Here is a 13,905-nt window from a genome sequence, read left to right as displayed (position 1 = left end):
TCTTTTCTTTTTATTTGATAGAACAATATTAGGGGTGCTAAATTTAGCTACATATATAACAGGTCAACCATAATTAAATATACAAAAGCATATCCAATTGTGCTATTTATTTTTTTAGTAAATTGTAACTAAAAATACTAAAAAGTTATTTTAGGAGCTCTTTAAAAAAATTGTATACCAATCATAGTCTCTAATTTAGGAGAGATTATCCAATCTACCCAGAATATGGGCGGAACACCACACGTTATTATAACAATTGGTGGGAAGTGTTTTTTCAAATGTCCCTCCAATTGTATAATGATATATGGTGTTCTACCTCATGTTTCGGGCACAGTAAAAAATCTCTTCATATACACGACAATTTTTGCCATCCGTAGAAATTATACTGTGCTACACAAAGATACATACAATATATATATATATATATATATATATATGTTCCTGTTTTGTGGTGTAATTTTCTCATTTATGAAGATGATAAAAAAAAACTTTTAATGAATCTTAAGTCAAAAGGCTAGGTAATTTAATTACCTGGGACCCCCACTCTATGTGTAACGATCCAAAATTTCTAATTTGGAAGCCAAACACACAGGTAGGACACAATAAAATAATGGTTAATTATAATTCTAACTAACCACACTAAAAAATAATCATTTTGTTTAATTTATGGCTGCATCTAACATCCTGGTTAGACTGCCTACGTACCATCCGCCACCCCAACCAAGGCTTGGGACATGTTCCTGGGTTCATGAGGAGTCCATTAGTAGTGATGGTGGCTGGAGTTAATTTCTGAAACGACGGATTGCCGATAAGGAACCTCGTCGCACCCCCCTCCCCGTGTGAATTTCCCAATTTCAAGGCCAATTTCCCTCGATTTTTGGGGTGGAATGGGTAGAGGGAAGGCTGTGGAGGTTTTTTTGGGTGGTGGCAACGATCGTTTCATCGGGAAAACAACGGAATCGGCATTGGGGTGTCTCGAATATTGGTCAGGTCGACGGAAAGGAACCGGGTCATGTGGAATCCGGTGTTCCTCCTTCCTCCTTTCCCCTTCATTTACTTGTTTTCTGATTGGGTAGTGCTCTCTCTCTCTCTCTCTCTCCTAGCCAATGCCACACACGTGGCATCTCACAATTATCTGGAGAAATCCAAATTATGGTCAAATGACCATTTCACCCCTAACTTCGCTCGTTCATATCTCATTCGTTATAACTCCGTTCACAAACAGTTTGCACCTACGCATTCGTGAGATCGAGCTCTATCCAAATATGCCAAGAAATATGATAAAATATATGAGGTTAAAATATGTCCTTGTTAATTACGTTTAGTCAACAAGGGACATTTTAGTCATTTCACTTTCTGAAGAAAAAAAAATTCCACATAATCACATATTTTAAAATTTCCAGGGTATTACACTATGCAAGCCAATGGAGTATGGCTTGTTCAGCTTCAGAATTGGTTGGTTCTTGCGAAAGCGATTTCTGCATGTCAATGGATGGTATTTGATGAGCATGATGATCTCATGCTTTTGTTGGTTTCTGAGTGGGATTGTGATTATCGGCTTCTTATTGAATAGGCACAGGAGGAAAGCCACCGTAAAAGCCCTTCCCGGCGATACCTTTGTTTCTTCCATAGCTTTGCCTAGTGCCTATGGTGTAAGCAAAGGATGTTTTGGATATATAAGATCTTTTTACATTCTCTCTCTCTCTCTCTCTCTCTCTCTCTCTCTCTCTCTCTCTCTCTCTCTCTCTCATGTTCGTGTTCAGTTATATATATCTTTCTCTAATCAAGCTATTTCCTTTTGATTTTAGAGTAAAACCTCTACTGTTTTTATGGACAAGAGCAAGTTATTCCACATTTAAAGTATAATGGTCACACATGCTCCACGTTACTTCACGTTACTTCATTTATCTACTCCAAAATTCTTGTACAGGTCCCTTTCATCATCCTCGTCATTTGGCCAACACGTCTCCCATCCAGCCACTGCTCACCCCATCTTCCTTCTACTGTTCTATGAGTCAAGAAATTCACGACAACTCCACTCTATAGGTGCCGGCACGTGTGTGCAGTGGCAAAGCCAGAAATTGTTGAGGGGATGGGCGAACTTATTTAAAAGAGTGCAATGTTCAAAAATATGTCAACAACCTAATCCTTTTATATAGTAGTGTCTTCCATAATTTTTCAATACAAACAAATTTCAATTGTTGCTGGCTAGATTTCGTGTCATAAAAATGTTGCATAATAGACTCGTTATCAATAAAAGCAAATACATCTCTCTCAATGTAAACAATCATGTTATTCCTCAACCCTTGATCTCCCATTTTGTACACAATGATGTTTATTATAGTAGAACAAGCTCTCTCCATTGAAGCGGTTGCAGCTAGTAACACCGAAACTAATATAAGAAGCTTATAAGCTATCATATAGCTTGCACACCTCCCGATCTTCACTAACTCCTTTGCAAGGTCACTAATTCCTCCCGGTCTTAGACTTTTAATCCTAGAGTAAAATATACTATATGACTACTAACTAATTAAACCAACAATTCAATTAATCAATACCAATAATCATACGAATTATTCAATATACCAAAATTCAATTCAATTCAATTAATCAGTAATCAATAACTATATTAGTGTATTACTCTATGATTCTGTATTAATTAAAATTTCGTATTAATTAATCAATTGGGGTTAAGTATAATATAAATTAAGAAATAAAAAAAATAAAAAAAAACAACATGAAAGGGGGACGTGTGAGGGCAGAGGTAATGGGGGACCAGTGGTCCCCACTTCAATTATTTTCTTTTAATCAACTAATTTAAACGCATCATTTGGTTAGAAAAAAAATTCAGAAAAAAAGAAAAAAACAAAAACAAAAACAAACAAACACTGCTGCATAGCAACAGGAATCTAGAAACCAGAAAGCAGGCTAAGCAACCATAACTTCCGACGGAATCAGAGGAGCAGAACCACCACTCCTAAGCTTAATTTCCGGCGAGAGAGAAGGGCGGACGTTCCTCCTTGTTCCTTTGCAACTTCGCCACTGTGTAACTGTCCAAAGCTTGGTTTAGTGGTCTAGATAGCATCCCATGCATCTTTATCATATTCATATTGTTTAATTTCTCAAAGGAATTTCATGGATTTTGCTCACATCAGTGGTCGCATAAGTCAAGCCAGAAGGAATCGTTACACAACAAATCATTGGGTGGGGGGATCACAATTATATATTTGATTGATGTCGGAGTGATTGTATAATCCACATTCTTTTCTTTCCACTTGTGCCTTTTGTGATTATGTGTACGCAAGTTGTTTTCTATTCTTTGAAAAATATTGTCTACAAGGCAGTAGTGCATGTAGAATAATAGTAGGTAGAGTTACCACTGAACTGCCATTGCTTAAACTGTCCAAGCTTGACGGCAGAAACTTGCGTGCAATGAGAATATATTTTTGAAAAATGCTAAGAAGATCAAAATTTTAAATTAATTTTTAAATCACATGACATGGTTGTTAATGATTGAATTATTAATCAACTGTTGGTTAACTTTATTTCTTATTGGTTACACATTATTTGATTTGTAAATTTAGTTTAATATATGAGTCTCCCTAACATTATCTTTTTAGAAAACTTGATTACATAATAGTGTTACGTCTCATGTCTTTTTCAAATTTGGGGTGTTCTCATGTATTCGTTGTTAAGGTTTTCAACTATGAGTTTGTCAAATATAGCATCATATCCAAGAAAGAAAAAGAAAATATAACCATAGTTTGTCGGAAAATGTTAAGGAGACCATTTTTTTACACATCAGTGTATTATCTCATGTGGCAAGTGCCACATCAATTAATGAACTTGTCTTGTTGAATGTTATTGTATGCATCACTTGCCATATAAGATGGTACATCAATGTGATACAAAAATGTAATTCCATAGCATTACTCCTAGTTTGTCTCATGATACAACTAGAGATGGCATCCACACTTATTATTTGGGCATATTAATTTTACAACATACACCTTTTATTCTCTTCAGAGATCTCTCTCTACTGATTAACATTATACTTAATCTTCATTTCGTCAAGAAAAGACTTTCCATTAAGCTTACGTTCAAATAATGCTTTGAAATATTCTTCAACTGCCACCCTTGTGTATGCTGCAGGTGTTTGCTTAGTGATCAAGCTGGAGGCCGGGCCAATCTCAGCACCAAATCTGGGGGAGTAAAATGTGGCGACTGAGAGCCTTTCTTTTTCAGAGTTCACAGTTGCATGATGCTCAATGCTACGATACGTCCCATTTGTTATAATCTGCCATGCATACATGCACATACTTGACCACTAAAAATGAAAAGTAATAGCTGCAATAGGTATAAATTATTAAGGATCAAGCTTTCTTTTTTTTTCTTTTTTTTTTAAATAATTGTTCGACATGTCTCTCAGAAAATATAGGACGCACTCACGCACTAAAAAAATTATTAAAGATTACGCTATGTGAAAGATTTACATGCTTAGCAATATAGTTAATAAATGACATGAATAACGCTACAGTCTTTATCCTCATTAGAGTGAATATTGGTACTGGGTAATGTTGGAGTTAAAAAAAAAAAATTTTACCAGATATTTTTATCCTCATCAGAGTGAATATTGGTACTGGGTAATTTTGGAGTAAAAAAAAAATTTTCCAGATATTTTTGTAAGTCACGGTGTAAAATTAAATTTGAACATAAACTATTATGGAGAGTAGTCTAACATCTTATAAGCCCTTACAAGGTTTTCACTGATGTGAGACTCTTTTGCTTTCACATCCTCACACAACCTCTCACGTGTGACAAATTTTCAAGCTAAACACGTGGACAACACTAACTGGGTGACGTGGAGCACGTGTGGCTGTTAGGCTTCGCACATGGGCCAACTTTCTCTATTACCATGAAAAAAGTTAGAGTTCCACTATAAAACCAATTAGCAATATCTATGAATAGTCTAATCTCTTATAAGCACATGTAAGATCTCTTCTTTTTCAAATGTAGGATTCATTATCAACATTCACCGGATAATCAATTATATGAAATTTGACAGTCAGATAACATTTTCATCTATGTATCTAGTAAGATAATATTCAAAATGTTTAAGTTACCAGTGAATATCATTACCTCTAGAATGTCTCCAATATTCACAATAAAGGCATCAGGTAGTGGTTTCACGGGAACCCAAATCCCATCTTTCTTTACTTGGAGGCCATCCATTTCGTTGATTTGTAGGAGGACGGTGAGGCCTACAGCATCAGAGTGAGGGGTCAGACCGATGACTGTCTCCGGCTGAGGACACGGAGGGTAATAGTTCATCCTCACCGCTTGCAATCCATCTTCGAATAAGTTGGTCACTTCCTTGGCTTCCGTCTGCAAAGCTTTTTCCATGTGTGATAGTATAGTCATGGCTAGGTTTTTCAGTTCCAATGAGTAAGTTTCGAAAGTCTCTCTGCATTGTAAAAATATAGGTAAATTATTTTCAGATATATCTGATAATAATAAAATGTGCCCAATATATGATTTGGATATAGTGGCATGAGTTGAAATATTTTTGGGTTTTAGTTAGATATTTAAAGTTAGGTACGTTTTTGTCTTAAAAAATAGAAGTTGTAAGGGTCTATTTCTAAGGAATTTCAAAATAAATTAGTTTTTAGTCTTTTAAATTGTAAAATAGAAAATTAGATTAATGTCAATGATTTTTTTAGAGGATTGATATTCTAGCTCAGTGTCTTATCTTCTCATCCACTTTAAGATTTCACAACATAATATTTGTTATCATTGACCAAAATATAACATTTATGTACTTTATAAAAAAAAACCTAAGATCAGAATCGCAACCCAGCTTTGGTTGTAAAGTGCTATAGCATAGATCCTCGTGATTTTGAGTTCGAAGACTGGTAACAATCAGATGCCTTGCCTCGTCTGCGTATCCTCCCTCACAGCGGCGTCGATGCCGGCTCGTAATGGGTTGCCAACCGCTATGTCCGGGACGTCATGATTAGTTCGAGGCTCGCAATGGGTTGTCAATCGCCATGTCCGCGAACACGCCGATTGACCTATGCTTGTTTTCTTTATCTAGTGTCTGGGTTCTTCTCGCTCTTTCGTGATGCCGTGCCATCTCGATTCGAGTTCTGCAACGAGAAAGTAGTGTACAGAGGAGGGTTAGATGGGCGAAGGTGGGGAGGTTTTGGAGCGGTGGTGGTCCTGCAGCAGTTGGAATTCGAGTGGTGGTCTGGGTGGTGTTGCGGTTGTGCGGGTAGGTTTTTACCGTTTGGTGGGATGTTGGTCTATCAGAGATTGTAAGCAATAAGGTCAGTTTTTATTTTTTTTATTTATTTTTATTTTATAAACTAAACAACATTACTCTTCGATATATCCGTGCATTCACATTCATAATGCACAAAATCACAGATAAACACATATGTTTGAGATCACAAGAGGACCTGAAAGGAGAAGGGAGCTTTGGGAATAGGTGAGGCCTCCTCAATTGGACAGGAAGAGTGTTCAAGAAGAACATGTCAGCCCAGTCGAGTTTTTGGTCTTCAGAAATTACAAAGGCTTGTCCAAAACCTTCCACGTCTCCTGGCTGTTGCCAAAACCTTTTCTTCTCTTCTGTGGGTAGGTTGAAGAAGTCTTGAATTTCTGTCTTTATTTTCCCCACCAAGGAAGAGCTCACACCATGGTTCACCAACTGTAAAAATATATAGAGTGAATACTATGGCCAAAAGCCTACGAATTAGCAAATTCTAAAAATTCAGTATGCAGGCAAGGTGAAAAAGGATAGGTTAGGACTAGAAAGTAGCCAAGTTCACCAAGAAAAAGAACAAAAAACTAAATGTACTTTGATGGTATGAGTCAGTTTAAAAGACTATTTGTGATAAAAACCTATACATCTTGTGGGACATATTTATGTGCCATATCAGCATACAACATGATTTTTGACAGAATTGTGACAAAAGACTACGTTGATTTGTGACACCTATTTTCAGATATTACATTGATCGATTTTCAAGATCATGGATTATCTTGATGGTGGGAGCCAATTTCATAGACGATTTTTGATAAAAACCTTATATTTAATTACATGATTACATATTTATGTACTGATCTTCACATCGCCAACGAAGACTAGATGACATACTAGACTAAATGATCATCGAGAAGTTCTCGTGGACAAAAAACAATCAGAACAATCTGATGAAAGATGTAAGTGGAATAAGCTAGGTAATCTAATTACCTGGAAGAAACCCCATTCTTTGCAAGCAAAATGGAGCCTGGCTAGTTCAGATTCGGAACTGGTTGATTCTTGGGAAAGCAATTTCTGCATGTCAATGGATGGTATTTGATGAGCATGATGATCAGAATTGATGATCATTTCATGCTCTTGGTTACCATCTTGATGATGAGGCCGTATGTATCTTGGTGGGATTGTGGTTATTGGCTTCTTTACTAATTCTTGAACACTAGGCACAAGAAGAGAACCACCGTACATGCTCTTTCCGGCAGATGCCTTTTCTTCCATAGCTTTTGCGTAATGGGTGTTTTAGACAGGCTCTGGTAATGGTATATATACTAAAATATTTGTGTGTGTGGGTGGCTGTGTGTGTGTGGATATTGTCCCTCTCTCTTCGGTGGATACTTCGGTGCTACGTCCCTCTCTCTTCGGTGGATATTGTCCCTCTCTCTTCGGTGCTACAACGGCTGATGATCAAAGTTAGCTTTGTTACGTATAGAGACTTTGTCCTTTGTGTCTCGATACGGAGAGATTTTTCAATATGATCGGAACATAAGATGATATACCACGTGTCATTATACATATAGTGAGATATGTGTGTTAAAAAGCTAATAACTTAAAAACCATAATTTTTCACCATTTATATAAAAACACATGATGTATTATCCATATTCCGATCACAACAAAAATTTTCTCCCCGATATGGACCAGTCACCAACCCACGTTTTATCTGATTAGAATTGTCTCTCTTTTTTCCAGAAAGTCAAGTGGTTTCGGCCTTTATAATTAAAAAGGAATATGTCTATTTTTTCCGGTGTAATCTTATTCTTAATCAACAAGATATCAATTAAGATCGACTCACGCGAATACTAAATTACATTATCTCCAATGATAATGAATGTCTTAAATGAACTCTTAGCTAAATTTTAGAGAGCATTAGAAAAAATTCATCTTCAATCACACTCCCTATCCATTTTCTATCTCGAATAATTTTTTAGTGTGTCCGAAACACAGATGGTATACCATATGCCATTATATAAATAGAATAAAGTTTTATTTTCGAGTTGCTAATTCTTTTAATACAATTATCTCACCAATGATATTGTTACATGTAATGTATCATCCCTTATTCCGCACACATTTAAAATTCTTTGTGTATATGAATCATAATCGTGGGGATGATTCCCATTTTTTAAACGCGATGGTGCAAATTTGATAACCCCGTCCCGATACAGTTAATAATATTATAAAAATGTAATTTTATAATCTTTGAAGTTCTCGTTTTCTTCGCTGGTCAAATTTAGGAGTCATCTTTTTAGTATTTAATGTTGCTTTCAACATTATGGGTTGTTTGGATGTGCTTTTAAAATGATTGAAAGTGTTTTTAGAGAAAATTGTTATAGATTCCAGTACTAGTTATGTGTTTCTTCCAGAAAGTACTTTAAATGCTTTTCCAAGATTCACTCGTATTTTTACTAAAGATTGGTTTTAAAAACATTTTCACTAAAAGCGCTTTCAGTTATTTTAAAAGTACATCCAAACGAGCTCTATATGATTTCAATAAAACTTATGGTGGTGCCCTGTACGTATACCTGATGGAGGTGTCCTATAACAGAGCGGTTATGATATTTGCATTCCCCGATCCGACCCGACCCACCGCCATTGGCATCCCTAAGATTAGGCAATCTAAGGGTTATTCTCTTGACATGTGTCATAAGATTAGGCAATTAGTTAAGAGTTTGTTATATCTGTTAGCTTAGTCTATAAGCTACCTTAGTTACATATATATACTACAATGTAAATGTATTGTGTTTGTTAGTGAAAAGATCAATACGAACAAGATTACTTCTCTCTCTAAGTTCTCTCTTTCTCTCTTTCTCTCTCTCTCTCTCTATTTTTGCATTCTCTGATGCACTCATCTTCTCTACTGCAACAGATCAATCTTGGTTAACATGGTATCAATCACCATTCAAGCTTCATCAGCTCTTTCACCAACACAAGCGTAAAGACTTGACGGTTCTTCGATCTTGGAATCTTTGCTTCCGCTACTACTACTACAATCTTCTCGTGATACCTTCTTGTTCTTCAATCACAGGTTCTTTCTTTCTGATTTAGGGTTCTGCGTCTCTAATTTTGGGACACTTTCTTCGATTCAAGTTATGCACACCAACTATTTGTGTTTTGTTCTCTATACATCATTTTATTGAAGATTCAACAATGGTGACCGCCAATCAGTTACAGATATTGCAGTCTCCTATTACTTCTCTAATTTCATCGGTTTCAACCTTTGTAACCATGAAATTGAATGATACCAATTACTTGATGTGGCATTTCCAAATGCAGTTTTTACTGGAAGGTCATGGAATTATGGGGTTTATCGATGGTTCTACACCATGTCCATCTCGGTTTCTTACTCCAGATTTTGGTGATTCCGAAATTTCTTCTGGACAACAGTCTGATCAGTTTCTTGCTTGCAAGGAATCTGATGAATATTTGGTTTGGAGGATGCATGATAGAGCATTGATGTAGCTTATCACAACTATTTTATCACCACCAGCCATTTCCTGTATGATTGGAAGCACAAGTGCTCAGGACCTATGGACTCGCCTCAGGGAACAGTTTTCTACTGTTACTCGGACAAGCATATTTCAGATGAAATCTGAGTTGCAAACTATCAAGAAAGGTATTGATTCCATTAATGTGTATCTTCAAATAATCAAATAAGCTAGGGATTATTTGTCTGTTACTGGTGTCTATTTTGAAGATAATGATATTGTGATCCTTACACTTAATGGCCTACCATCTGAGTATAATACAATTAGGTATCTGATTAAGGGGCGTGAATCTGTTATTTCTCTGAAAGATCTTCAGTCACAATTGCTTGTTAAAGAAGTAATGATTGAGACTTTTCATACTTCTCCAATGCTTAATGCATTAATGGCTCATTCACCTAATTTTACTCAGAGACCTTCAAATTTTCAGTCTCAGACGCAATCTGGTGGGCCGTACACTTTCTATAACTCCAACTCTGGTTACAAATCTTTCAATAATCAGAACAATGGCAGATTTAAATTGAATAACAGGTTCAATAACTTAAAGCAAGTTTTCAATAATGGTAACATTGGTTCTAGAATCCTTGGTTCTGCTCCTCAATTTGGCAATCCTCATATCATCCCTTGTCAAATTTGTGTGAAGACAAATCATTTGGCTAACAATGTCGGTTTAGATCTTATCAAATGTGTCAAATTTGTGGCAAGAACAATCACATGGCTGCTACTTGCAGATTCAGAAATGCATCTTAATCTAATGGTTGTCAAATTTGTGGGAATTCAAATCATAATGCTGAGTTCTGTTTTCAAAAAAGATCATCCTCTCCAATGACAGCAATGTATGTCAACAATGCTTCTGGCAATTCAATATCAACTCAACTGCCCTCTGCACCACCTCAACAAGTTTGGATTACTGATACGGGTGCTACCAATCATATGACCACCGATTTGAATAATCTTTCTCTTGCTACATCATATCTATGTCATGAGTCTATTCAAACCAGCCAATGGTGAAGGTTTATCCATCTCTCACATTGGCTCTTCAACTCTTCAAACTCCACTGCAGTCATTTCAATTAAAATCTATTCTCTATGTTCCAAAGTTGACACAAAATCTGTTATATGTCCATCCAATATGTTTGGATAATAATTGCTGGTTAATTTTTTATGCCTTTTATTTCTGGATTTAGGACAAAACCACAGGGAGGATTTTGAACAAATGGCAGTGCCGTAATGGGTTATATCCGATCATTTATCCAACACATCCAGTTTCAACATAGAAGGCGTATGTGGCTACATATCTTGGACATCAAGTTACATCAAGACTTTGGCATCATAGATTAAGTCACCCCTCTAATAGCATTGTATCTCATATTCTTAGAAAATCAAATGTCTCTCGTACCTCTGATTCTTTACCTATTGTTTGTTCTCCATGGCTCAAAGGAAAATTTAGTAAACTGCCCTTTCCCATGTCTCCATCCAAATCTGCAAAACCTTTTGAGATAATACATAGTGATGTTTGGGGCCTGGCTCCTTGTATTTCTGTTGAAGGCTTCAAATATTATGTTACTTTCATTGATGAATGTACTAGGTTTTGTTGGATTTTCCAAATCTGCAATAAAAGTGAAGTTGGTACTACATTTGTCTTTTTTTATCACTTTATTGTCAACCAATTCAATGCTTTTGTTAAAGTGTTTCAGAGTGATGGTGGAGATGAACATATAGGCAAACCATCTCAAAATTTTATGGTGGACAAAGGCATTATTCACCACATGTCTTGTCCACATACCCCATAACAAAACAAGCTTGCCGAGAGGAAACATAGACACATTATCGAGACATCCATTACCTTATTACAAACAGCCTATTTACCACCTTCATTTTGGTCATTTGCTTGTCAAGCTTCGGTCTATCTCATCAATAGGATGCTGTCATCAACATTGGAAAATAAATCACCTTTTGAGGCCTTGTTTAACTCCATTCCTGAGATTAATCACCTTAGAGTATTTGGTTGTTCATGATATCCTTTGCTTAGACCTTATAATCATACTAAACTGCAACCTAGAACCACAAAATGTATTTTCTTGGGGTATGCCTCAAAGTATAAAGGCTATATCTGTTTTGAGGTTCACAAAAAGAAGAGTGTTTATATCTCATCATGTTCTATTTGATGAGACAGAATATCCATACATTACTCTGGTTTCTCAATGCTCTAATGTACTTACTCCATTGCCTATTATTTCCACATCCACACTTGTGTTAACCCTAAATCTTAACAATGTTATCGTCACACCTCAGTTTAACTGTATGCCTATTATACCATCAGTCTCTCATACACCAAGCCTAGAATTTGTGCCTCTATCAGCTGCAATTAGTCCTACAAATTTGAATGATCACAGTTCTGCAACTTTAAGTGATTCAAGCTCCAGTTTCTCTACTGCCACTCCACCTATTACTGGCACTACACAACAATCCTCTCATTCACTCTATGTGGTTCCTGAATTTCAGGGAGAACAACTTCAAATGGTTTTGTCCATACCATCTTCACCCTATGAAAACTCGGTCCAAGAGTGGCATTTCTGAAAAGATTGCTCTACTAGCTTCTGTTCATGAAAATGGTGGTGCTGATCTTACCAAAGTTGAACCTGCAACATACAAATCAGCATTAAAATCTCCAGTATGGTTGGCTGCAATGCAAGATGAGTTGAGTGCTCTACATAATCAAGGAACCTGGTCTCTTGTACCTCTTCCTCCTCACAGAGACTTGGTAGGCTACAAGTGGGTGTTCAAGATTAAAAAAAATGCATGTCACATCCCGGCCCGGGCCCCCATCACATCCCGGGCTTGTCTCCACCGTAGCACGATATTGTCCGCTTTAGGCCCTGACCATGCCCTCAAGGTTTTGTTTCTGGGAACTCATATGAGAATTTCCTAGTGGGTCACCCATCCTGGGACTGCTCTCGCGCGAACTCGCTTAACTTCGAAGTTCCAATGGAACCCGAAGCCAATGAGCTCTCAAAAGGCCTCGTGTTAGGTAGAGATGGTAATATACATATAAGGCTTACAGGATCCACTCCCATGGGCGATATGGGATGTTACAATCCACCCCCTGTAGGGGCTCGACGTCCTCGTCAACACCCATCCGACCGGGGATTGGCTCTGATACCAAATTGTCACATCCCGACCCGAGCCCCCACCACATCCCAGGCTCGTCTTCACCGTAGCACAATATTGTCCACTTTGGGCCCCGACCACGCCATCACGGTTTTGTTTCTAGGAACTCACACAAGAATTTCCCGGTGGGTCACCCATCCTGAGATTGCTCTCACGTGAACTCGCTTAACTTCGGAGTTCCAATGGAACTCGAAGCCAGTGAGCTCCCAAAAGGCCTCGTGCTAGGTAGAGATGAGAATACACATATAAGGCTTACACGATACACTCCCCTGGGCGATGTGGGATGTTACAATGCAGATGGTTCTATAGGGAGGTATAAGGCTCGATTGGTTGCAAAGGGTTTCAATCAAGAGAAAGGTATAGACTATGGTGAGACATTTAGTCCCGTGGTTAAACCAACCACTGTGCGGTTAGTCCTTGCTTTGGTTGCTCATTTTAATTGGAATCTTCGACAACTTGATATGAAAAATGCTTTTCTGCATGGTGTGCTACAAGAGGAAGTCTATATGGCTTAACCTCGTTGTTTTCTTGATTCCACTCATAATGACTATGTTTGTGAGTTACATAAGTTCTTATATGGTCTCAAGCAAGCCTCAAGGGCTTGGAATGACAGATTCACTAGTTTCTTGCCGACTTTGGGTTTTAAATTCACCTATAGTGATTCCTCTTTATTTGTTAAAGCTGTGAATGGTTGTGATTCTCCTCTTATATGTGGATGACATTATCATCACGGGGAGTGCATCTCAAGCAATATCAGATGTTATACATGCTCTTACTCAAGAGTTTGATATCAAAGACCTTGGGCCATTACATTACTTCCCTAGTATTTAGGTTGTTCATAAGAAAGATGGCTTATGCCTATCTCAAGACAAATATGTTAGTGATTTGCTCATTAAGTCTGGAATGGAATTGTCTAAACCATGTGCTACTCCTT

The 13,905-nt window shown here is 37.2% G+C and overlaps 1 protein-coding gene across 1 annotated transcript; it reads right to left on the bottom strand.

Moving 5' to 3' along the window:
* Positions 1-3,986: 3,986 nt before the first annotated feature.
* LOC137743724 (protein SRG1-like) lies at positions 3,987-7,572 on the bottom strand. Its single transcript, XM_068483670.1, has 4 exons — positions 7,253-7,572; positions 6,459-6,706; positions 5,140-5,464; positions 3,987-4,297 (listed from the first exon to the last, which is right to left on the bottom strand). Exons 1-4 carry the CDS (start codon positions 7,535-7,537, stop codon positions 4,037-4,039), a joined length of 1,119 nt encoding a protein of 372 aa, XP_068339771.1. The 5' UTR covers positions 7,538-7,572; the 3' UTR covers positions 3,987-4,036.
* Positions 7,573-13,905: the final 6,333 nt, after the last annotated feature.

This window comes from Pyrus communis, chromosome 8 (genome assembly GCF_963583255.1).
Source record: "Pyrus communis chromosome 8, drPyrComm1.1, whole genome shotgun sequence".
Taxonomy (NCBI): Eukaryota; Viridiplantae; Streptophyta; class Magnoliopsida; order Rosales; family Rosaceae; genus Pyrus; species Pyrus communis.
Note: the sequence above shows the minus strand (reverse complement) of the source record. Positions and strands in the feature narration are given on the sequence as shown.

Coding starts and splice junctions, on each gene's coding strand:
- LOC137743724 (XM_068483670.1), bottom strand. CDS start 7,537: ATGGAAGAAAAGGCATCTGCCGGAAAGAGCATGTACGGTGGTTCTCTT. Junction 5,465..6,458: donor AAGCTCCCTTCTCCTTTCAG/GTCCTCTTGTGA, acceptor TTTACAATGCAG/AGAGACTTTCGAAACTTACT. Junction 4,298..5,139: donor ATATTGGAGACATTCTAGAG/GTAATGATATTC, acceptor TATGCATGGCAG/ATTATAACAAATGGGACGTA.